A 24,071-nucleotide genomic window follows, 5' to 3' on the forward strand; every position below is an offset into this window, starting at 1 on the left:
GTATCCCCTCCGGTTGTGTCGGGAAAGCATGAGCTGTTCTGGAGGCACAGTCTGCCAGACCTGGAGCAGCACCAGCAAACCATCACCATCCCCAGAGCGGTTGTGCCTGCTCCAAGGGCTGAGGAAATTTTCCTGTCTCATGAGTGGCTTTGCTAAATGGAAGGGTACTTTCTTTTCTCACCCCAAAGCAAAAAGAAAGGGGGAAAGCAGCCCAAATCACACTGCCAGAGGTTTAGGAATTAGACCATAGCAATACCAGCGTTTGCAGTGTGAGACACAGTAGCAGACACCTGAAAGCATGAGGTGTCCCACAGGGATGCCCTCCATGCTGGAGACCCCTGCAAGGTGTCTGGGGGAGGGTCTCTCACCCCCTGAGCTTCCTGGGTGGAGCAGGAGAGGGAACTGCAGAGCATTGCTTCCCTGCTCTCTGACATGTTAGGGATATGGTGCTCGGGGGGGGAAATGTGGGCTTCCTCAGGATTACTGCTGAGTGCCATAATGGATGGCTAATTATAGGTCTTGCAGTGAAAGAAGCAGCCCCACAGAGATCTTAAGCTACTAGAATTTAAGTAGAGATGTTATTTCTGAGATATTATTCCCACAGGCCAAAGTACAATTACAGTGGTGTTTTATGTTTCCTCACAAGAAAAAAAAAGTTAAATGAGCAAAGTGTATGGTTTTAAAATAATCCTCTTATCGAGGCGTCACTTAGACACAGTGCTTCATCTTCTGCTTCCTCCTCACTGATATCTGGGAAAGTCTCTGGTTTGAATCCTTACATGGCTCAGGGTAAAGGGCCTGAGCAAGTACAGCCTGGCAAGCTTGATCATGCAAGCTGGGGTGCCTGCTTTGAAATCAGCAGAAAACCTGACCCTGTGTACCAAACAAACAAACCAACCAACAAGCCCTGTGCTATCCAGTACTCCTTCAAAACAGCCAGAGAAAATAGTGCTTTGGAGAACAAGTCCTTGAAACAGGTCAGTGGTCTCCTTTGTACCTAATGGGAGCCCAGAAATATGGTTCTCTACATCTGGCCACTTTAAGGTAAGAGACTGAGATTCAAGTCTATGAACACATCCTAATAATGGCCAAGAAAAAGGTTTCTACAAGTTGTCCTTAACTGGTCTTTCCCTGAAATAAACCATATGAGGAAAAGATTGGTACTACTACTTCTCATCAAGTAGGTGAGAAGCCATTTTGTCCTCTCTGAAGTAGCACTTCCTTAGGCAAAGTGACAGGAAAATGGATAAAGTTTGAAAGCTTTAAGTTGGCATGGAAACTGTCTTTTATGGGGACTACACAATTTTCTGACATGAAAATAAAAATGGGCAGGATTAGGAGTGTTTGCAAGCTGCACCATGGGAATAGGCAGTGGAAATGAGGAAGAATTAGCCCATGAGAACTGAGGATCATGCCTTTACTTCTTTAGTGTTGTGTCTGCCTAGGACATTTTCAAAGTCAGGATACTGTTTAGAGGATCCTGTGAGTTTTCTGAGGATGGCATTGCAGAAGGCCAAGGTTTGTACATGTCCAAGACACCATGCTGTACTGCTGAGAAACAGCATGCAGTTGGACGGTGAGAAGTCATTAAAATGGAAGATAAGGCTGTTTTCAGTCTTGTTCATGTAATAACTTCAATCCCAAAACACATGGAAGGATTTTACAAAAGGATAGACAAATTGTACATAGGAGCAGTCTTGTTTATTCCATCATTCCACTGGCTTCATGATGCAGGGTAGAAAACTGTGCTCAGCAATACTTTCCATTTCCATTTGGAGCGTGCGAGTTGGGAGGATGTGAAAAGCTCCAAGGTAGTGTTTTAGGTGTTACAGGAAAATCTCACCTGGTGAAGTGTAATCATAAATATTGGCTCTGGGTTGTGCAACATGGAGGTGGATCAGGTATTGAATGTAGGAAGAGCAGTGGGACTTCAGGTGCATGGCCACTTTACAGGGAGCAAGACAGCCCTCTGTGGTCCTGTGCTCCCCAAACTACCTTGATAACACCCCCTCTCCCAGGCGTCAAGGAATCTTCCATAACCACAATTTAAATAGCATGCCTGTTTACTAGTCTTAAATAACAGTCTCAGCAGCTTGATTCTTCAAAGTTCTTTCTAGGTTGCTGGTTGGGTGCCAGCACCCTGAAGGAAGGGTGCCCCACATCACTTAGCACTGCAGCTGGTAATTCAGTTTGTCTCATCTCCAAACATCAGGGCCAAGCCTGCCACTTGAGTAAAGCCAAGCATCATGCCTGCTGACCACATGTCACACATACAGTAGTTTTGGCAAACAATTAATTATCTCTGAGATGCAGAGCAGCCTGGGGAGTATTTTAGTCTGGAGAAGAGGAGGCTCAGGGGAGACCTCATCACTCTCTACAACTCCCTGAAAGGAGGGGGTAGCCAGGGGGGGTTGGTCTCTTCTCCCCAGTAGCTCCCAGTAAGACAAGAGGGCATGGGCTTAAGCTCTGCCAGGGGAGATTTAGGTTAGATATTAGGAAAAAATTCTTTACAGAGAGGGTGATCAGGCATTGGGATGGGCTGCCCAGGGAGGTGGTGGATTCTCCATCCCTGGAGGTTTTTAAGAAGAGACTGATGTGGCACTCAGTGCCATGGTCTGGGAACCACAGTGGCAGTGGATCAAGGGTTGGACTTGATGATCTCAGAGGTCCTTTCCAACCTGGATGATTCTGTGATTCTGTATCTCCATCTTTAGCAGAAAAAAAACCCTGTTTCTTGAGATGCAGGTGTATGGGAACAAAGAATAGTGGATGTGGGCACTTTAATTACCAAGCTAGGAAGAATGTTGCAGAACTATCTCCACCCCCAGTTCTCTGAGGCATTTAAAGGATGAAAGTGGCAATCTGTGACCAAAGAGAGATCTAGTCTTCACCTAGTACCCAGGCCCAAATAAGCTGAATACTGTTCTTAAATCCTGTTGGCTTTCCAAAGATTTCAATTTGTGTGACAGGATGCTACATGTATTGTCCAAATGGTCTGTCAAATCTATCACAGTGACAAGAAAATATTGTGCTCTCCTCCTTCCCCCTGAAATTCCTTGAATATCTGGTGCCAGCAGTTCAGCTGATAATGCAAAGCGGGATGAAAGCAGGCAGCCTTGTCTAGAAGTGACTTTTCAAATTGGCTGTGACAGGCTCCCTTCATCTTTCTGTAACATGTCATTTTGTTGCAAGCAACAGACTACAAATAAGCCCTTTGGTACAGCAAGGCTACAGCAGTTTTCATATTTTCACTAATTGTGAACTGTTCTTCAATTGCTAAGGAATTAGTGACTTTTCCATTACCTGGGAGATACAGCGTGTTGCATTTCAGGCTCCGAGCTGGGATTTGGCCATTTTCAACAGAATTCTAAGGTTGCTGATGAGGCTGCTAGGCATGGGCTTAGGTTAGGTTAGGTCAGTGGTGGTTGTAGTGGTATTGTTTTGATGGGCAAATTATCCAACTACTTCCTTTGAGCGCAGTGAACGCACACCGGTTTTATCTACTTGATCCTCTTTTATTAATTCTGTCAGCTCCCATACTGAGTATGCTCTTTGTGTGTCATGGCTCAAATCCAAGCCCCGCCAGGAGCACTGAGAATTTCACCGCAGACTTGAGTGGGTTTACACCTGTGCAGCTGTGCCTGATGCTCCACCTCAGGGAGGGAGCAGCCTTGTTCTTCTCCAGATCCCGGGTTCTCCCTTTGAACCACAGTTGTTCAGACAACACGAGTCTTCTGGAGTCTCTCAGCCCCTCCTAGTCTAGGGGCTGTGATCTCTGCCAGGTCAGGAGGCAGGGACCTCAGTGACCACCCTTCTCCAACCAGGCAGGAATGGGTGCTGTCACGCAGGACTCTGTGCAGAGATGCAGCTGCGTCTCTCAGTGCCTCCCAACAAACGGACTGCCAGAGGTGATAGGTTTTAGATCTATAACACAACAGGAAAATCTCTAAAGGACAGGGGAAAAAAGTCCTCCTAGAAAATTAGGCATAACTGATGGAGTCTGATTTACTTATGGCAAGCAAGCACCACACGAGGTGCGACCAGAAGCTGCTGTGCCCACTGTGGAGTTAACACAGCAGAAATCATATAATAATGTTGCAACGCTGGCCTCAGCGCAGAGGGTGATTAATGCCTTGTACTTTACCTCTCCTGGCTTAGCCCCAACATATATTAAAGTATCCTGAGGGCTGCTATAACTTGTATCCAACTATAAGGGCCCTGGTGGATGACTGAGGGGCATGGGTGGAATGGTTAAAGGTTTTCTACACTATTTGAAGCCTCTATGGCAACTTGTCGGCCTGATCCATTATACTAGAATCTACTCAGCTCTACATGCATTTACTGTTCTGAGATACAGCCAAGGCCTTACATGTTTTATAATAAGCATGGTTACAGCAGAGAGCAAAGGTTTTCCATCTTTGCAGCTTCTAAACTGAGCCTCAGCTGCCGATCAGGGGAATTATTTTCATCCCCGCTTCAAAGCAGGATCCTCTTATGCAACACAACAAACAAATTCTGCTAGTCTGAATTAAATTACTGCAGTGTGCTCTCAGGACAACCTCCCTTCCCTGCAAGATGGCTTCATGGATAACCTTCAGTAATGTGATACTGAGAACAGGAGCTGAGCTGCACGATGGAGTTGGCATGCTATGTTTGAGCTACCTAAGAATGTGCACCTGAGGTCTGCCCATGCCTCATGCAGGTTAGAAAACTAGTATTAGTCCTTTCTGACATGGTATAAATATACCCACGGAGAGATGTTGTCTTTCCCAGTGAGGGGAGACTCCTGTTTTCCAGCTGTAGTGGCCAGTCAGTAAGTTTCACCTTCACACATCTCAGATACAGCTGCAGATAGAAGCGCTGCCAATGTGCAGGACTTAGAAGAGGACATCAGCAACAAAAGCAAAAAAAAAGAGAGAACAATCACATTTGCTGCTTTCAGACTGCTGTCTTAGTTGTGTGGTGATGTAACTATTAGGCCATGCCAGGTTTTTTCATGCTGGATGTTAAGTTAGTTAAGTAAGCAGACTGAGAACGCTCTAGCAGCTGCATCCAGAAGAAGCCTTAAAGGTTTAGTGTGCTTTAACTTAATGGGTTTATTTCCTTCCCCCACTCCAGTTCCTCTCCCAGACTCTCCCTGTGTTTACAGGACTTCAGTGTTATTTTAGCTTCTCACTCTTGCATTCATCATAATCTGCAAAACTCAGAGTTGACATGATGACAAAAGTTGTCACACTGAATACATTGTTTATTTGGCTCAAACAGCTATTTTTATAGTCTCTCCAGAGAAAGTTTTTATTCAAATTTGCCAGAAATACTCAACAAGTTTAACTAGGAACTTGGCATTTCATCTTCCAAAAATTCTTAGAATTATATTTTCCAGCAACGGACTAATTTGCAACATCTTGATTCACAGAGGGACACGTCCTTCTCCAGAAGATTTTTTCAACACATTGGCACCTGGAGTTTGGGGATCAGCACTCTGGCACATCATCGCACAGCCAGTAAATGGCTCACCTAGGAGGCAGGCAGATAAATCTCCAAAATTCAATTTTCTGTAAAAGTGGGATAAAAATCCTGCCAACTCATGACAAGAGTGATTCTTCACACCCAGACTGAAATTTCTGCAGTGTTCTATGCTTTATGTTTTACATACAGGATCTCTCAGCAATTTTTTTTTTCCCCAAGGCTTTCATATTGTTCTAAGGGAAACAAGAGCTAAGATCTTTTCCAAACCAGTGGAACGAGACATCATGTTTGACAGGAAAGGCCTAAAATTTATGTTTTTGCTTGCTTCATGCTTAGACTTGAATTTATCAAAGCAACTCCTCCAAGAGGGGATCATTCCTTGTTATTTATATTCATTGAACACTGCAGTCACCTGTGTGATACAGTACTGTCTGGGTCTGGGTCACTTTCATATTGGTACCTGCAGACGTGTTAACCTGGTGCAGGAGTAGACTGCTTTAAATTTCATTTGTGAATGATAAAGTATACCCCCCCCTGAAATTTTTAGCTTACAGAGAATAAATCCCACAATTTTGTGCTGGATAGATTCACTAGCACCATAAAATACCTTAGGCCTTTTGCCTCCAGAAACCAAAAGATAAAAACATGTATTTTCCCCGTCACGCTCATTTCTACTTGTGCATTGATATTGCTGCAAACTGTAGCATGGGGTCTTTTAAAACTTCACCACCTGTAGCAACACAGAAATTTCACTCTTTGAATTCCCTGACTTTCTGCTCAGTAGGGGTCACATATTCTTAACAGTGGGAAAAATTTAGGATTTGTATGAAATTGAAGCTTCCCAAACAGTCTTCTAAGTGGTTGATCTTCAATGTAGAGAAGCCAGCTCTGCAAGAACAGTCATTGCTTTATCCAAAACAAAGCTTCGGAGAAGTTCTCTGTCTCCATGTGAAAGCCATCCTTCAGTCTTCCATGCAGAAAAAAATACAGGCAACACTAAGCTATTTTAGGTGAACTCCAAAGAGATAAGATGTGAGCTTCGTTGCAGCACCTCATGGGCTCTATACATTATGTGGCACTCTGCTTTGTTTTGGTGTTTTGGTGGGGTTTTTTTGTTTGTTTGTTTGTTTGTTTTTTGTTTTGTTTTGTTTCTTCTTCACTAGGGCAGTTAGACACACAATTAGAGACATTTTAACATGGTTGATCAAAGAGCAATTGAATATCTGCAGTGTACAGTTGCTGAGGTCTGTGGTTTTGTACTCTTTATTAAAATAGTCCTTATCTATCCTCCAGTAGTCTGAGCTCAGGGTTGGCCATCAGGTCATTATTCAAATAGGTTAATAGACAAAGGGGAGCAGCTTCCTTACTATTTTAAATCAGAACTATAATTCCAGCCCTCACAACTGGAAGCCGTGACACGCAAGTGTGTTTGCCTGTAATACATTCAGTCCTCAAAAAGAGACATTAGAATTTGAGGATGAAAGCAGATTTTTGTAGCAGAAATATTGCAAAGATGTTCTGCCAGAAAGATCTTTTTCAGCAACTTGAGCATCCAACTCAAAATAGCAGCTCGTGGTGCTGGAGTCATTGCTTTCATCCAGCATCACAGCAAAAGGATTTGAGCTGGCATGGCTCAGCAGTTTGCAGGAGATACGATGACAGATTTCTGAGGCTGCAGATTGCTTTTGTTCTCCAGATGAAAACACTTTTACTACGGCAGTCTCAACATCCCCTTCACCAAGATGGCAAAGCAAGGAGCATGGAGAATAGGAATACGTTGCTATGGCAAGACAACAAATTTGGTAGAGTTTACTCCAGCAGACTGAAAAAGCCTGGGCACAAAAGGAAAGTATTTGTTGGTGCACGAGTAACATTGCAAAACTAAGAAATGTCTTACACATGCAAGATATTTTTTTCACAACTTGGTGGAGATGACAACATAGATTATGAGGAAGGAGGGAGAAGAGCAAGTGAAAAGCCTCACCAGCTCCAAACATTTAGTGGTTTAACAGATGAGATTTTTTAGCTCTCTGGTAGATCTCTAGCTGACTGTGGGACTTGTATTCTCCCCATAACCTCATCCTGGGATATTTGAAAACAAGCTTATAAAATGTCCAATGAAATGCTCTGTCCAGAATGGCCGAGGTTTTAATAAAATTATTCTTTTCAGTTTTAGGCATTCATGTCAAGAAAGATGGGTGCAGGCTGGAGAAAATCCAAGTAGAAGCACAACCAAGCATTCCTATAGAATTAATGGTTTAACGATGCAAAATTGGATGAGTTTGAACTGTTTTGCATAAAATATGACCAAGCTGAAGCATGCGGTCAGACTCAAATACCTAGACTACTGTAATGCAGGAATCTGGACCCATAATCTGGATCCATATTTGTGTTGGTAACACAAATGGCATCAGCTTCAAGTGAATCAAGAGAGATGTAGATTAGACATTAAGATAAGCTGCCTAAAACGAAGAATGGCAAAGCAGTGGAATAAAGAGACAAAGAAAAATTGCGTCATCTCTGTCACTGGAGGTTCCCAAGACCCAATTATATAAATGTTTGTTAGGGTGGTGGAGATTCTGTCAGTGTGAAACAGAAGAGTAGATGAGATAGCTTCTTGAGATCCCATACTGTTCTTTCTGTTGTTCGTGATGTATTTAGTGACATATAAGCATATTATAAGCACAGATCCCAAAATCACCATTTTTTTCAGACATGATGCATTTTACTGTACTGATAGATCAAATATTGAATAGATTGAATGGAAAGATCTATATCCTACATAAAATTTAATGGCTTTATAGTTGTGTGATTTTGGTACTTGGTGTGTCTTGGAGGTACACAGATTTGTAAAGTACAGCTGAGGAGATGCAAGAAGCTTATTTTAATTAAGCTGATTTAGTGTAACACTGAGATTTATTTCAGCATAAACTTTATTATATGAATGTTACATCATCACCAAAATCACTCCTTCAAGAATAGGCAGATGAAGTATAGGAAAAACATCCATGCTGGCCGTGCAAAAGGAATTTTTATGTTAAGATACTTGGCTGCAAATGCTGTGGGCATTTGTCAAATGTGACAGAAATTAAATATCCATGTTTAGTAATAAAGTGAATGCAGGCCGTAAGATGGAGATATAATATCCAAATCCAGTAAGCTATGATCCAACTTTTTCAGTAAGGTTCCATGTGAAGTGAAGAAGTATTTACAGTATCATATGAATGGCAGGCAAGCTGAATCCAAGGAGAGCCTTCAGCCTCATTGCTGCAATTAAAGTGAGTTAAGTGCTTAGAAAGTAAAAAGAAATTAAAATATTTGAATTTACAGCTCTAAGCTATTCTTCTTCTTTCTTATAATCCTGATAAACATGATTTATCTATTAATTATTTTTAATCTTTTTAGGATTATCTGCGTTCAGTTTAGCCAGTTCTGCCCTCTGCCTTGCATCCGCCTGCAAGTTGAGCGGAGCAGCATCCCTCCAACCTGACACATAGTGTTTTTCTTGTCAGGGACTTACTGTGCTGCTTCTCACCAACTGATCCTTCCCTATCCAGAGCCCAAAGTATCCAGTTTCATCCCTTATCCTCCTCTGGCCATACTACCTTTTATCATTTGTGTGGGAACCACTAGGGCAATTTCTTTGAATGCCTCTTCAGCCTCCCCCTCCTGCTTCAGAAGTCTTTTCCTTATAAAAGTCCAGATGTGAGCAGGGTAAATCTGTCTTCCTGGCCACAAGGCTCTCAGACAAAGCCATCCACAACATGTCCAGCCCTGAAAAAAAACCAAAGCGAAGCAAAGCAAAACAAAACAAAACAAAACCCACAAAGCACAGTGAGAACCTCCTCCACCACCAGCTCAAAAATTCAGAGACTGCTGAGTCAGCATAAACTTCCAGCAAGTTCTGCCACTTCCTAGCTTAGAGGGATCCTAAATACCTCTAACACTTCTGCCCAACTCTGCTCCAGAACTTGTCTGAATGTACCCAAACAGGGACAAGAGCAGGGACCTGGAGGAGCTGAAAGCAGCAGGCATGGTTACAGTCCTGATGCAGGTATTGCATATGTGCTTTATATTTCTCCCCAGCCTGAAACAAGACATAGAGGAGCAGCTGTCTCCTCTCACAGGGTATGGCCATGCAACTGCAAATGGCCACAATGAGAAAGGTTTTTCTCTAGCAAGGGGAATGGTTTGCAGCCAGTGCTCTTCCCAGATGTTCTGGACAGCCCCAGTCCATCTGCCAGTGCCTCTCAGTTCCTCCATGTGCACTCCTCAGGGCAAGGGTTTCTCTTGGAAAGGCTCAAACTGCTCAAGTCCCTTTCTCTGCTGTGGTGCAAGTCTTGTGTTTCACCCACCCGTAGCTGCTTTGTCTGTCTGTATCCCTCAGCTACCCAGCTCCTGGGTTCAGGCCAGAATACCTATACATCTCCCTTCAGGGTGGTGTGTAACCAAGGTTTTGTCCAACCAACTTAATTCTTTGCTCTAATTCTTGTTAGGATCCCAAGGCACTTGGCAAGGTGCTGCTGGGAGAATGGCAAACAGCTCCTTCTGTGCTGCCACGGGGCAGACATCCCTGCTCTGTCAAGCAGTCTTCTCCCATGCCTTCAAGTAGGAGCTTGAACCTCATCACAAGGATGGTGTAAGGCTCATCCTCTTCCCCATCCCACTGCTAAGCCCAGGATGGCTCTAGTTCTGCTTTCTGAAGCACCAGCAACCTGTGCTGTTCACTTGCATTGTGACTGCCTCCAGCTCCGAAGGTTCCATGCCATTTTTTGGAATCTTGTACCCCAGATCACATCAGGCAACTGTGCCTTGGCTCTCCTGCCTCCCAGTTATGTCACTGGTCACTACTTTTATCCTCACCCTCAGTGCCTTTTCTCCATCCCACAGCTCCTGTATCGGACAGCATCCCTCCTTCAGCTCCTTGCTTAGACTTTTGCCCTGGTTCCTGCTTCCACCCACCTTCATCCCACCTCCCCAGCTGCCCTCCAGTCTTCATTTTCTTGTAACCAGAGAAGAGGGAGCCCTGTCCCACCCAAACCCTGCTATATAGGTGTGGTAGCACCTTGTGGGGTTTAACGCTTAGGTGGTGCTCAGCATAATTAAGGGGCCAAATGGATTCCTCCCACAGCTTGGCTGGCCCCAGAGAGCAGGGATGTGCATTTTGACACCACACGGCTCCTGTTTTCATGTCATTCCAAACAGCCTTTGATGGATACAGGTCTGCAGTGTGCAGACAGGACCTTTGCCATGCCGAAATGCCTCCAAGCAGCAACCACCCATGTTGGCAAGCTATTAAGTTTCTATAGATTTTTGACAAGCCTCCAGATGAACATCAAACCATCCCAGATCTCCCGAGGGCTTAAGAATTAAAAAAAAAAAAAAAAAAAAAAAAATCCAAAAAAACTGACTTCACATGTCAGTATTCCCTGCAGCTTTGTAGCTAATTTAGAATCTGTTGATCCTGGTGCCAATAAATACTTTATCTTTAAGCTACCTTTGTACTGTGACTTGGTTTCATTCTCAGGTTAGTGCTGCTTGTTTAGCTTGCAAGCCAGTAATCTAACAGCACATCCAGGAGAGGTGGTTGCTGTATGTATTTACCTGTGCTTATTTGTTCCATTAAGCAAAACCTTGCACAGGAGCAAAATGCTTCTCTGGGAAAACTTGCTTTCTCAGAAGGTGAGTGCAGTATTAACATATGTGCTAATGCACTGCCCCCCAGTGGAGTTGGGGTCTGGTTTAGGAAACCTTAAAGGCTTTGCATACCTTCACTCGAGCGGTATGTAAAGAAAACACTCACAGGAAATATATAAAATTGTAACAGTAAATTATCCATTGGTGGGGCGGTGCTGAATCTATTCAAAGATGTTTTATGGATATAATAATTATCATGTGATTGTAGTTTTGCAGTACAAACTAATGGTGTCCCAGCATACCTCCTTTCTCAGCAAGTACTGCCAGAGGGAGCAGAAGGTCTTCAGCTGCTTCTGAATAACCATTCACACTTCAGAGCTGCCAAGGAAGTTCTCATTTTTAAAGGATAGCCAAATCCAAAATGTCTCAAGGCTGACAAGGTGTTACACATAGCTATTAAAGAAGCTGGAAGGAGCTGTATTTATTCACTGCAATATTCCTCATCATCCAGCAGGAAAACGTGTGACCTGGTTTGTACCAGAAAATACTACATTAATCTGAGCATATTAAATGTTTCAGGAGATAACTTTAAATTACTTTTTTTTTTTACTAGTGCATTGGCTTCTCTCACTGGCTTCTTGTCTTCCAGACTTCTTATGACTTTCATTGCTTCCCAGAAGTCTCATTCCAAGCCTCATTTCATTTTTCCTACAACAACAGAGAATATTGTAAAACCGGTTACAGTTATGCTTTTGGCAAGTTCAAAGATTCTTTTATCAAACAGCAGTTTTGGGGCAATATAAATTTTAAAAGTGCACCCAACTAAATATCTAGATGGTAGAAATCAAGACTGTAAGCCCACAGTGTTCATCATTGCTTCTCTTCTCCTCTGGCGATACTCTTGTCATTTTTTGCTCAGTGTTCTGCTAGGTTTCTGCTTCTGAAACCACGTCTCCACATTTTCTTGTGCTTGTGTCACTGGAATGAGATGAGGCAAGAGATGTGCATAGAGATGATAAAAATATCTTTTTTCTGGTTACAGCATAGTCGGGTTGTAGCACCATAAAAGGTGTCTGAATTAGCTAACTGACCAGTTAATGCAGGGAAAGAAATATAAAACCAGTGTGAAATACAGTATATTTGAAGAGAACAGAGGGGTGCTAGTAACCTGCTCCCCTCCTCCCACTCAGCCTTTGCCAGCATGTGTTATCCCTTTCCAATTCCTCTCCCTCACCAGATACCCTTTGCAGGAGGAAGGGTTTTGGGCCTGTTGGACCCAGAGTTCATCTGTATCATGCCCTGCCTTGCTGCTTGGAGGTGAAGAGAGGTTTTTTGTAACACTTTTGGCTGATGGTAGCCTAATCCTGAAGATATTCTCCCCTCCCCATCTACACTTGGGATCAATACCTCCAGTTGGTTTGTTGGTGGTTTTTGCACAAGAATCATTGAATTATAAAATGGTTGGGATGGAAGCGACCCTTAAAGGTCATCTAGTCCAACTCCCCTGCAATGAGCGAGGACATCCTCAGCTAGATCAGGTTGTTCTGAGCCCCATCCAACATGGCCTTGAATGTTTGTAGGGATGGGGTTTCTACCACATCTCTGGACATCCTGTTCCAGTGTTTCACCACCCTCATTGTAAAAAATTTCTTCCTTAAATATAGTCCGAAAGTAGCTTTTTTTCAATTTAAAACTACTATCCCTTGTCCTATTGCTTACAGGCCCTACTAAACATTTGTCCTCAAGAAATGCACCTCTGTCTTCTGTAAAATAAGAGAAGAAACAGATTTCCTCTAGATGTGCAATACCTTGATAGGTTATACCAGGTTTCTATGAAAGGAAGGTTTATTTCTTAAATAGAGCAAGTACTAGGGACTGTCCAAACTTCAATAAAGCATTCGACACTGATCAGCCTAAGACCCATGGGATGATCCAACAAGTATAAAAAATGAACAGCCAGAGAGCTACAGACAGGTCATGTCAGAAGAGCAATTACTGAGCTGCAGACTCCTTCCTGGTCTCTCTCAAGACCAGACTTAGTGTCCTGAGCTGCAAATTGCAATCCTGGAGGGCAATATCCCTGCTGAAACAGCCATGCTGCAGTCAGGAGGTTGCTGCTTCGTGAGAAGGAGGTCAAGTGGTTACTCATAGAAGCTTACACCTTGTGTAGCCCTGCTGGTGGAGGTGTTGGAAAGCTCTCATCATCTGCCTGACAGTGGTGGTGGGGGAGTAGCCATGGAGAGAGAAATTATGTCTTTCATTAGACCAGCTGATAGACCTACAAAAAAACCAAAACAAAACAGCTCTCAGACCTAGTTCCTTCAGCATACCCAAAAAGCAGAAGAAAGAGCTGTGCTAGCTGCTAAGTAGAAGCAATCACTCTTGGATGAATCTTGCTATGCTAATCAAACCCACCACATGAGAGAAAAAGGTGGTTAACACCTGTGGAGTGTGTGTGGGGGTGTTACCTGGGAGTACAGTGACAAGCTGTGAGCTCCTGCAGAGAGGGAAAAGGGAGGGGGGAAAAAAAAAAAAAAAAAAAAAAAAGGTCATTAACACCTGTGTTATATTTTTAAATACATTATTACATTTCTGGTATTTTGTAATTAACCCAAGTTAATTGCAAACTCTTGGCTTGCACATTTCCAGCCCAGAGGATAACCAGTTTTTAAAACTAGCTTGCTTTCTTGAAAGGCTCAGCTTGACATAGCCTGGTAACAGGTTTATCAGATAAGGTACCAGCAGGCTTAATGCACTCCTTAGTTAGGAATGTAAACACCCTCATTTAAAAGAAAAAAAAAGAAAAGAGGGCCTCAGAAGAGAAAGTATTCCAATAGAGAAAGCCATTTCTTCCTCCTTTCCTAGGAGCAGAGGCAACCTACTTTTTTAGTTGTAACCCTGTGTGGCACTTTAAGCACAGTTTTCCCTCTTCTGGGACATAGTTTGAGATTAGGGACATGCAAGTGAGACAGAAAAGTGAGGGAGAGTCAGCCTGTCTGAAAGTGGGTGGGTATAGATGCACGTGATTTTGTTTACACATACGTGCCTGTCAACATACAATTTCTATAGGTGTGTTGGTATAGCAGGCTGTGGCTTCAGCTGCTGTTAACCAAGGTGGAGGTTGTTTCTCCTCTTGCCTAGATGCCTGGTGGTTGGCATTAATAGCAGCCCCAGCAGGCTGTAGCTTGCAACTACCCACAGGTATGAGGACTTGGGTTGCTCAGGCATGTTCCTCTGCTTGGTGCTGGACCAGGAGCTGTGTTTTGGCCTCTGGGGTCTATCCCTTTGCTGTCACCCCAGGGGGACCCATGCCCATGAGATGTTCGGGGGGACAGGGTCCATGGGTGTGTACCTACACACCCATGTGTGTCCTACAGCAATGCTATAGGCTTGGGGGAGAGTGGCTGGAAAGCTGCCCAGAGGAAAAGGAGCTGGGGGTGTTGCTCACCAGCCATCTGAATATGAGCCAGCAGTGTGCCCAGGTGGCCAAGAAGGCCATCAGCATCCTGGCTTGTATCAGAAGTAGTGTGGCCAGCAGGGAAGCAATCATGCCCCATGTACTCGGCTGCACCTCAAGTGCTGTGTTCACTTCTGGACCCCTTACTCCAAGAAACACTTTGAGGTTCTGCAGTATGTCCAGAGAAGAGCAAAGAAGGTGGTGAAAGGTCTGGAGAACAAGTCCTATAAGGAGTAGCTGAGGGAACTGGCTTTTTTTAGCCTGGAGAAAAAGAAGCTGAGAGGAGACCTTATCACTCTGTACAACCACCTGAAAGGAGGCTGTGGTGAGGTAGGGGTCAGTCTTTTTTCCCAAGTAACAAGTGATAGGATGAGAGGAAATAACCTCAAGTTGCACCAGGTTTAGTTTGGATTTTAGAAGAAACATCTTCACTGGAAGGGTTGTCAGGCAGTGGAACAGGCTGCCCAGGGAAGTGGTGGAGTCACCGTCCCTGAAGGTATGGAAAAGCCCTGTGGATGCGGTGCCTGAGGACATGGGTTAATGATGGACCTGGCAGTGCTGGGTTAACACTTGGACTTGAGGGTCTTAAAGGTCTTTTTCAACCAGAACAATTCTGTGATCCACCTGGCTGGGGAGCAGGGGCCCACTGGCCCTGGCTGGTGCTGCAGGCAGCCCATGCGGTGCCCCCCAGCCTCCCGTCCTCTTGGGCATTCCCTGGCACAGCTCCCACTCACTGTGTGGCCCTTCCCAGCAGAGAGCTTTCCCTCCCCATGCTCCCTCTCCCTGCACTTCTCGACAGTGGTGGTCCAGGCAGCTTGGGATGCAGTTATGAATTTAAATGCAGCCAGCCTTTAGTTTACAAAATAATAACTTCCCTTCAAACTGAGTTATGAGTAAAGTAGAATAATAAAAAAACTAATGTTTGTTGGCAGTGTATGTAGCCCTTTGTCTGCGAGACAGAGGCCTGTTGACAAACAAAGAGACTTTTCTGGGACTCTAAAATGAAGTACCACAGTACAAATGGCCACCACCTAACACAGACCACTTTACAGCTGCCTAACACAGTGGAACCTCTGCACTGTTGCTTAATTCACTTGTACAAGGGAAGAAAGTTGGTGGCCAGGACCCTCTCAGTGACATCCTCCCTACATAGCCACTTGCTCAGAGGAGGTTCACTCTCCAAAGGTGCCACCATGTGCTGCTGCACCCCCTTCCCTCAGCACCCCAGCTGCTGTTTGCTGTTTGCTGTGAGCTACAGTAACTCAGCAGTTTTCATGTAAACCATGGAAATGGAGAAAAACAGAACTGTGTTGACCTCCCTCACAATTTTCTGGCTTTTAGCTAAGAAATGCAAATATTCTGCAGAGCTAAGAGAAGCTATTATTTATTGATGGGCAAAATGGGATTTCCATTCTATTTACAGTTTCAGTGAATTTTGTTGGTGGTCACTGTAGGATTTCACCTCAGTTTCTTCTGGGATAGAGTTTTAAAAATTTTCTACCTCTGTATTGTCCATCAACAATTATTGTTTTAAAAAAAGCAACAGTCTCTGCACAGTTCTAAAAATCCTCTGCTTCCCAAATACTGGGAGGTTTGAAGCGCCCGGCAGTTCACAAGATCAGAGCCTGAGAAAAGGAAGCAAAGCGTGAGCTCAAATTCTTATCGATCTTAATAATACAAGACAAGACTCAGGCTGTTCTTATTAAGTTATCTTTCATCTAGAAAACATAAAGCCTAATAAGAAGGCAAAGGTGTTAGAAAAACATCACTGTTGCTTTGGTGGTTTGTATTTTCCTAATCAGCTTTTAATTTTCTGGTCCAAATGGCAAGTGATAATTGTCTTAGGAATTAAGGAGATCTTCTGAATCTAAAGTGAGTTGTTTTCATACCGGTAATTTTATCTTGCCCTTGGAAATAAAATGGCAAGATCAAGTTTCTTCTCCCTCAGGTAAGGCCAGGTGGGGAAACCTTTTAGGAAGCAGAGATACGGAGCTCACAGAGCTGATGCAGCACTGGGATGACCCTGTAGACAGTGAACAACTGTACTGTTGCTCATTAATTCTTGCCTTATAATTATTAGGCTGGGGAGTCTAACTTGCTCATTTGCAATTCTTCATGGTGATGTAAGATGCATCTTGCAATTATTTCCATGGAAAACTCAGGTGCCCTCTGGCAGCTGCAAGCTGGCAGCAGGGTGAGCTCACCTGGGCAGTGGGTCAGGAGCTCTGGGGCAGGTGAGCATGACCCAGTCCTGACACGTCTCCAGAATGCTTCTCCCACCCCCACTATTGCCCAGGCCTCTTAAAAGAAAAGCCCAAGCCCTCCTAAAGCAAACAAGCAAGCAAGAAAACCAGAAGGATGAATATGTCAATCGAAGCACTTCCCTGCAGACTTTAGGAGGGGCTGAAAGTAACAGGGAAATCTTCATGTATGCCACCTTGGAAAAAAAATGTTTTTTTGGAGAGATGAAAAGCAAGCCTCTCCCACTTGAGAAAATCCTTATGGGGACCAGCAAAAAATGTCAACATTTTTTTCCCCATTACAAATATGAGACTTCTGACTATTTTTTTTTTATTTGTGCAGCAGAATGAATCCTAGATTTATTTTTTTTTTTTAATTACGGAAAACAAAAAGATCATGTGATTTAGCTTAAGGGTCAGGGCAGCCTTTTCACTGAAGGAGGTACAAGTCCTTGGTCACATTTTTGCCCTGATGGGTGTTTTCTTTCTTGTAAAAAGTAGCACCAACTACAGCAACCTCCATGGCAGGAGGTCATGAGTGCATCACTTTCTCACTGAAATATCAGCCTTGCTAGAGAGAACATCACTGAAGAAGAGGTCCTTTTGTGACGGCAGGCTGCAGGATCAATGAGTTACCATTTCCCTGCTCAACAGGCCATCCCCTCTTCACTCCCTGCTCACCTTCCTAAGTGGCTTGGGTTTCTGGGATATCAAGGACAGAGCTTTTCCTGTGAACCACATCCTTAGGGAAGACTTTGGAGTGGGAGCAGAGACCACTATGCTCCTCTGGCAGCTCTGGTCTGGTGGGTTGGAGTTTTGGAGAGATGCTGCTCATGGATGAGACAAATATCAGCCTGGAGGAGTCTGAACTGGGCCCATGACAGTAGCAAGGGGGCTGGGAGGCATTTGGCTCAGCACCAGCCAGCTGTGGGTACCCTGGGTCCAGGCAGGGAGACCACATGGTCCCTCAGCCCCCGTGTCTCATTAGTGTCCCCATTTGTGCAGGAATGCGTGGTAGCCATGCCAAGCATATTGAAAAGAGCCTTATTCTGTATTTTTATCGTGTATGGTAGCCTTTTTTTTTTTTTTTTTTTCCTGAAAATATTTTCAGAAAGCTGAGTACATGTACAAAAGAGCCAACACGTGTTTTTACATAGGGTGAGGGAGCAGGTTTGAATATGGACTTCCAGATGTAGGTTCCAGATAAGTGAGTCTGAAAGAGACAGGTAGCTCTTCATTGCCTTGTAGTCTCAGGGCATGGTGCCCCCATTAGCAAATTAAAACACTTTTTATGTCCCCTCTTGTCAATGCAGCTCCCACTGGAAAAAAAATTTGTTTCAGACCCTGAGCAATGAATTATTTGTCTGACAGAGATGCCAGATCACAGAGGCAATTTACGTTTTATGTGTAGCTTGAGCTGTTCTTCCTTCCTTTTGATGTTTCAGGTAAAAGGAAAAGAATAGTTGTATCATTTTAACACTTTTTACATCTCTCTCTGGGGTAATTCTTAAGGTATTTGCAAGGTCAAAGCAATAAAAGCAGATATGGGATACTGTAGTTCATGCTGTCCTACAAATGTAATATTGTTCTGTGCAATATTTTTTCACAACAATACAAACTGTGACCAAGGGTATTTTTCATCATCTCTGCGTTTACATTTGCTTATAGTTCTCTAAGTTTATACTCGCCCTGTACGTGTGCTACCACCACTGTTTTTCAGTGATGGGCTCAGGGAAGCTTCGTTCCTTCCAAAAGAAAAACTCAGACTGCAGCTTTTTTCACAAGGCCAGAGCCCAACTGACCTCTGCTGCTGAACTTTGATACCTGTGAGGCCCCACAGTTAGGATGTTTATATGCTGATCACAGCTAAGAAGTATTTAGCAACATTAGGATCATGCAAAGATTATCTGATAAGTCCGTGCAAAAAAGCTATAATAAACTTTGGAGAAGGTGGTTCACAAGGTTTCTCTCATAAACCTTGGGAACTCCATCACTGTTGTTAGTTGTTAGAGATCTTGGATGTGGGTTTGTGATGGGTACCAATTTGCCAGCTGCTCAGGAGTTATCTTTTTAACTGCAGACCAGCAAACAAAACTCCTTCTTAGAATATTCTGGCAGAGAAATGTGTATGGAAGTATTGAAATGGTGAAGTTTTCTGATGCTGTGGTTGTGCCTTTCCCTCCCACAAATTCAAGTTGTGTGTCCCTGAAGTGTATCTGCACCAGTGATAAAATCAATGGCATGCAGAGACACAAAGACATCCCCCCTTACAACATTAAGAAACATGTATTTCTGTACTTCAATTAATGTATTTGTTTTCCTCCTTTTTTCAAACTTTTTTTAAAAAAACTTACTAGTCTATGATAGAAAATTATCTTTTGGGCTGTGTTAAATACTGAAGCCACAGAATTAAAATAACAGCTAAGATTACCCAGTGAAAGCTGTGAGCTTTAGCTTAAACCACCATCTAGGGTAACAACATTGCTTGTGTTCAGTCCATTTAGTCCTGAATACTGTAACTATCATGGCAGTGCTGCCTTATCTTTTAAGTAAATTATCAAAGTCTGACTACCACACATGATGCTTTTTCTCCTTGGACAGCGGGAGCTTAAGTGTTTTCTTCCTGTGGATTTATTTATTTGTATCTGCCAGTTCTTGGTAAGCAGCCGCACAGACAATACGGAAGGGCCATTTGCCTGGGAGAAGAAATATTTGGGTAATAGGGTCCCAGGCGTCTCTTTTCTTATTCCCCCAGGCCAAATTTGAGCCTCTCAGTCTGCAGGAGAGAGAGAAGCTGAGACAAGGAGTCTCTAGCATTTCTCCCTGCGGTTGCCACTGGGAAAATAGTCTTCCTTTTCCTGTCAGCTTGTGTGTATATTCTTAACAGCTTTTAACGAATATGCCCTGAAAGGCAAATATGGCTGTAATTAGCAGCCCCCTCTAGTCATGATGGGGCTTGCTGTGTGTTGCACACCTGATCTGCACAGACACCAGCCTGTGTTCTACACCTCCTCTCCGGAGACACCCACACAGCCTCGGCAAAGATGCGAGTCAGGATCTGCCGGGGGTGGATGAGCTGCCGGAGATCCCAGATTTCTCAGGAGGGATTGCGTGGGCACAGCAAAAAATACTCCTCCTGCTCCTTCCCATTCACTGTTGCACGCCATCCCACAGGAGAGAGGCATTTGCTTCAGTCAAAGCATGGCAGAACACAAAGGGAAGGTGCAGCATCTGTTAACTCATTAGGAACTAATTGCTCTTAATGATTAGGGGTCATAACTGGACATGCTTTTTCCTGATTCTTGGCTGATTGTCCAAGCTTTGCATGTCTTCACACAGCATCCAGGGACAGAAGTGATCTAAGCAGTAGAAGATGCCTTGTTGTGTGGAAAGGATTAATGTGTGACACATAATACGGTGAAGGTATAAATTAACATGCTTGAAAATTGGCAGCAAGCTCAAGAGCAGCCTGGTATGACTTAGTAGATATTTTCAGGTATTATCTCAGCTGAGGAACTATGGCCCTACTGCCAGAAACTTCCAGCATCTCCTTTCCCTCACTCCTGTGTTATAAAATTAAAGGAAGCTTTGGTTTTAAATCGAAAGGAGAAAACAACAACAACAACACCACCACAAAAAAAATGCTGCCAATTTATGGCACTGTACTTGAGTAGGGGAATAAAATAATTAAATTTAACATCGGGAATAGGCTGCCTTGGAGTTCTAATCTGTCCATATTCAGTACTTTCAACTGACTTTTCCAAGTAAAAAACTATTTCCCTTATGTTTAACATATTGCTACATAGAATGATGGACTGCAATGTGAAAGAAGTATGTTTACATACAAAACATAACCCTACGTGCATATTTATATAGAGAGACACGAAAATATTTTGTGTATATACATATAACTTGACACTTTCCACATTTTATGTAAATAAATGCCAAATGGATGGAGAAGGCCCTATTATACATTAATGGGCTATATTTCTTCATTTTCCAAATCTGTCTATGATTGCACACAAGCACCTCAAACAGCAAACATCTGGGTGGCTTGAAAACAACTGAAGCATGTTTTTAATGTAAAATATCCTTACTGTAAATTTACAGATTCAAGCTTCACCATTGAAATTTTTGGTCCCGAGCATCCTCAGAACTGATTTACAGTAAATGTGATCATTTTTGCAGTATCAGTGGGGACACAGTCTTAATGAAATGAATACTTAAAGCCTAACAAACACTTTCTTAACTAGGATTCAGTTTAACAGACATATGCATTAAGACTATATACTTGGAACTTTTCCAGGCAACTGCACTGTCATAGCCAAAGCCTTTGTCCAACTCACATGTTTGACAGTTCATACAATGGCATTACTATTTTCCACCTCCTACCTCTAGATTTAGGACTGTTTATCTCTGATTCTCTTTTGTTTCTAGGTTTCAAAGTGCAATTTCCTGCAGAAACGAATGTAGTCATAATTCAGGTTGTCCACCCACCCACTCAGCTACCTGTCTCAGCTAGCCCAGTTGCTGGAAGCAACCTATGAAGCAAGTTCATAGCTGGATGCTGGAGTGATATGATCTTTGCTTCATCTACTTTGTGTTTGAAAATGTAAATGTTAGTGGCTCTCTCAAATACTGGAGCGCTGCTCTCTCATGTAGGTTGCGTGCTCAAATGTGGCACAAAGTGGTAATTGTACTCTTCTGGGAGACTAAAAAGCATTGTAGTGTCTGAGACCTGGAAAATTTAAAACTAGTTTACATTTCCTAGGACTAAAGTGTTGCAACTGTATCCCAACCATTTGCAATTTGATGCTGAAAAATCCCTAGGGCACATTATGTGCTGTAACAATACCATTAAATATGTTGTATTATGCTACAAAAACAATTTGTGCCTCCTTTTCCTGTCTCTTTTTGCCCCTCAGAAAGAAATCTAGTACATGAATATGTAACATTTGTTCTTACTCATAATTATTCATTTGGAAAAAATGAAATAAATTAGCACGTGTGTTTATAATGGAGATTGCAGCTTTTCTTTCCCCCAACCATTTAATACCACTTAAAATATCAAATTTGGCTTCTTCCTTGAGTTTACCTTCTTAACTCAGCAGTTTGCTTGTTGACAACAAAAGCATCTGGCACTTCCTTCAGGAGGCAGATCTGGGTTTTCTCAGTGGATCATAAAACCATAGAATCACACAATGGTTTGAGTTGGAAGGTATTTGAGTAGATCACCTAGTTCCAAGTCCCCTGTCATGGGCAGGGACACCTCCCACCAGACCGTGTTGCTCACAGCCCCATCCAACCTGGCCTGGAACACTTCCAGGGAAGGGGCAGCCACAGCATCCCTGGGCAACCTGTGCCAGTGTCTCACCACCCTGATAGTGAAGCACTTCTTCCTAATGTATAACCTAAATCTAACCCCTTCCAGTTTTAAGCCATTACCCTTCGTCCTATCACTAGATGCCCTTGTAAAAAGTGTCTCCCCAGCTTCCTTGTAGGCCCACTGGAAGGCTGCTCTAAGGTCTTCCTGGAGCCTCCTCTCCTCCAGACCAAACAACCCCAAGTCTCTCAGCCTGTCTTCATAGGAGAGGTGCTCCAGCCCCCTGATCATCTTTGTAGATCTGCAAGAGCTGGCGAGGAAGGTGCAGATGTTTCAGCTTCCCATGCTGTTTCCTGTTGGTCCTCTCCCTGGCTTTGGTTTTGGCTTCTCCATCTACATCTTTCCCCAGGTAACCTGATCTAGTGGGATCAAGCACTAAGCAGTATGGACATAAGCCAGGCTACTGATCCCCATCCCTCTTTCATTCAGCGGCTGAGACGTAGCCCTCAGTTCCTCCATGGGAGGATTTCTCAGCAAGCCCAGAAGTGCTGGAGCTCAGAACTGGTTTCTTATCTCCCACAGATTTTTATAAAGGCATTAGAAAGAATTTCTTTACCAAGAGGGTGATCAGACATTGGAATGGGCTGCCCATGGAAGTAGTGGATTCTCCATCTCTGGAGATATTTAAAAAGAGACTGGATGTGGCACTCAGTGCCATGGTCTGGTAACTGCAGCGGTAGTGGATCAAGGGTTGGACTTGATGATCTCTGAGGTCCCTTCCAACCCAGCCAATTCTATGATTCTATGATAAAGGCTGTAAGGCCAGACTGCTCCCTGCCATTGATCTTCTCAAAGGGAGGAAAGGGTGTGCAGTGAGAGTGTGTGGTGTGAGTGCACGTGCACCTCTCCCCCTCTTTCTTTAGACCTCCGGGCATGGCACTCATGTAACTTTATTCTCCTTACAAGCTCTTCTGTTCTTATTTTGGCAATGCACACAAATACCTACTGATGTTCATAAACAATCACTGGTTCTGTCTTTTCAGGTAAAATACCAAGATAGCATGGCTCACCTGGGGGAACGTAAATGGACTCATGTGTTCCCTTTTCTCGTGGTAGGTATTTACATGCAAACAGGTCTCTCCAGCACGCACAAATAACTCGGTGCTGCTTGGGTCTTTGCAGACATCTGTGAATTGTCATGGTACAGCTGTGGATGACATAGGGAATGAACACCAGTCCAGTGCTCAGTTTCTGTTCAATAGAACACTTAGACATGTTCTGGTTTAGACTGAGGCTGATAGGTGGGAGAGGGAAGAAGGACCCAGGATGGAGCAGAGGCAGAAGGCACTGGAAGAACTGATCAGTTTGGGTGTCACAGGAAGCACAGCTCTATTATGGCTGAGGCCTGAGGCAGCTCATTATTTCAGGTTGTTATACTTGTGCCTTGCAGTCACATTTACAAAGGCTCACAGGAACTGGGAGGGGCAAGGGTGCCAACTCAGGCATTTGCAGCTCGAGAGTGTGAGAATTAATAGGAATCACAATACTTCAATACTTTGAGGAGTAGCTGTGCCAACAAACACGAATGTCAGTGCTCTGGGAAACTCCTAGCAGAACCAGGTTACTGTAAGCCATACCTGCTTCTGTCCCACCTGGTGCCACTTCTGGTGCCAGTTCAGGGGGGTTTCACACTGCAGTCCCATCCTCACCGCCTTCTGAGCCACTGCAGCCGGGCAAGGGGAGGGGGCGAGGAGTGGGGAAGGAAGGCGGTGGCAGTGACGGTGACAGTGACAGTGCTCTGGGATGCTCTCTGGTGACAGGTCTCCCTGGTGTACTCCGCCAGCGCCGAATACTCCAACTGTGGTGAGAACGAATACTACAACCAGACCACCGGGATGTGCCACGACTGCCCCAAGTGTGAGCCGGGCGAAGAGCCTTACATGGT

At 43.8% G+C, this 24,071-nt stretch overlaps 1 protein-coding gene across 3 annotated transcripts in view; it reads left to right on the forward strand.

Annotated features, from left to right (window-relative positions):
- The window catches only part of EDAR (ectodysplasin A receptor), a 76,093-nt gene that overhangs the window by 22,927 nt on the left and 29,095 nt on the right, over positions 1-24,071 (forward strand). For all 3 annotated transcript variants that reach the window (XM_071744322.1, XM_071744303.1, XM_071744311.1), the window contains exons 2-3: positions 23,170-23,238; positions 23,947-24,069. In XM_071744322.1, the coding sequence (XP_071600423.1) occupies positions 23,188-23,238; positions 23,947-24,069 (174 nt within the window). In that variant the 5' untranslated portion in view covers positions 23,170-23,187. The remainder of the gene's footprint in view (positions 1-23,169; positions 23,239-23,946; positions 24,070-24,071) is intronic.

Source organism: Heliangelus exortis, chromosome 1 (assembly GCF_036169615.1).
Source record: "Heliangelus exortis chromosome 1, bHelExo1.hap1, whole genome shotgun sequence".
NCBI classification, from domain to species: domain Eukaryota; kingdom Metazoa; phylum Chordata; class Aves; order Apodiformes; family Trochilidae; genus Heliangelus; species Heliangelus exortis.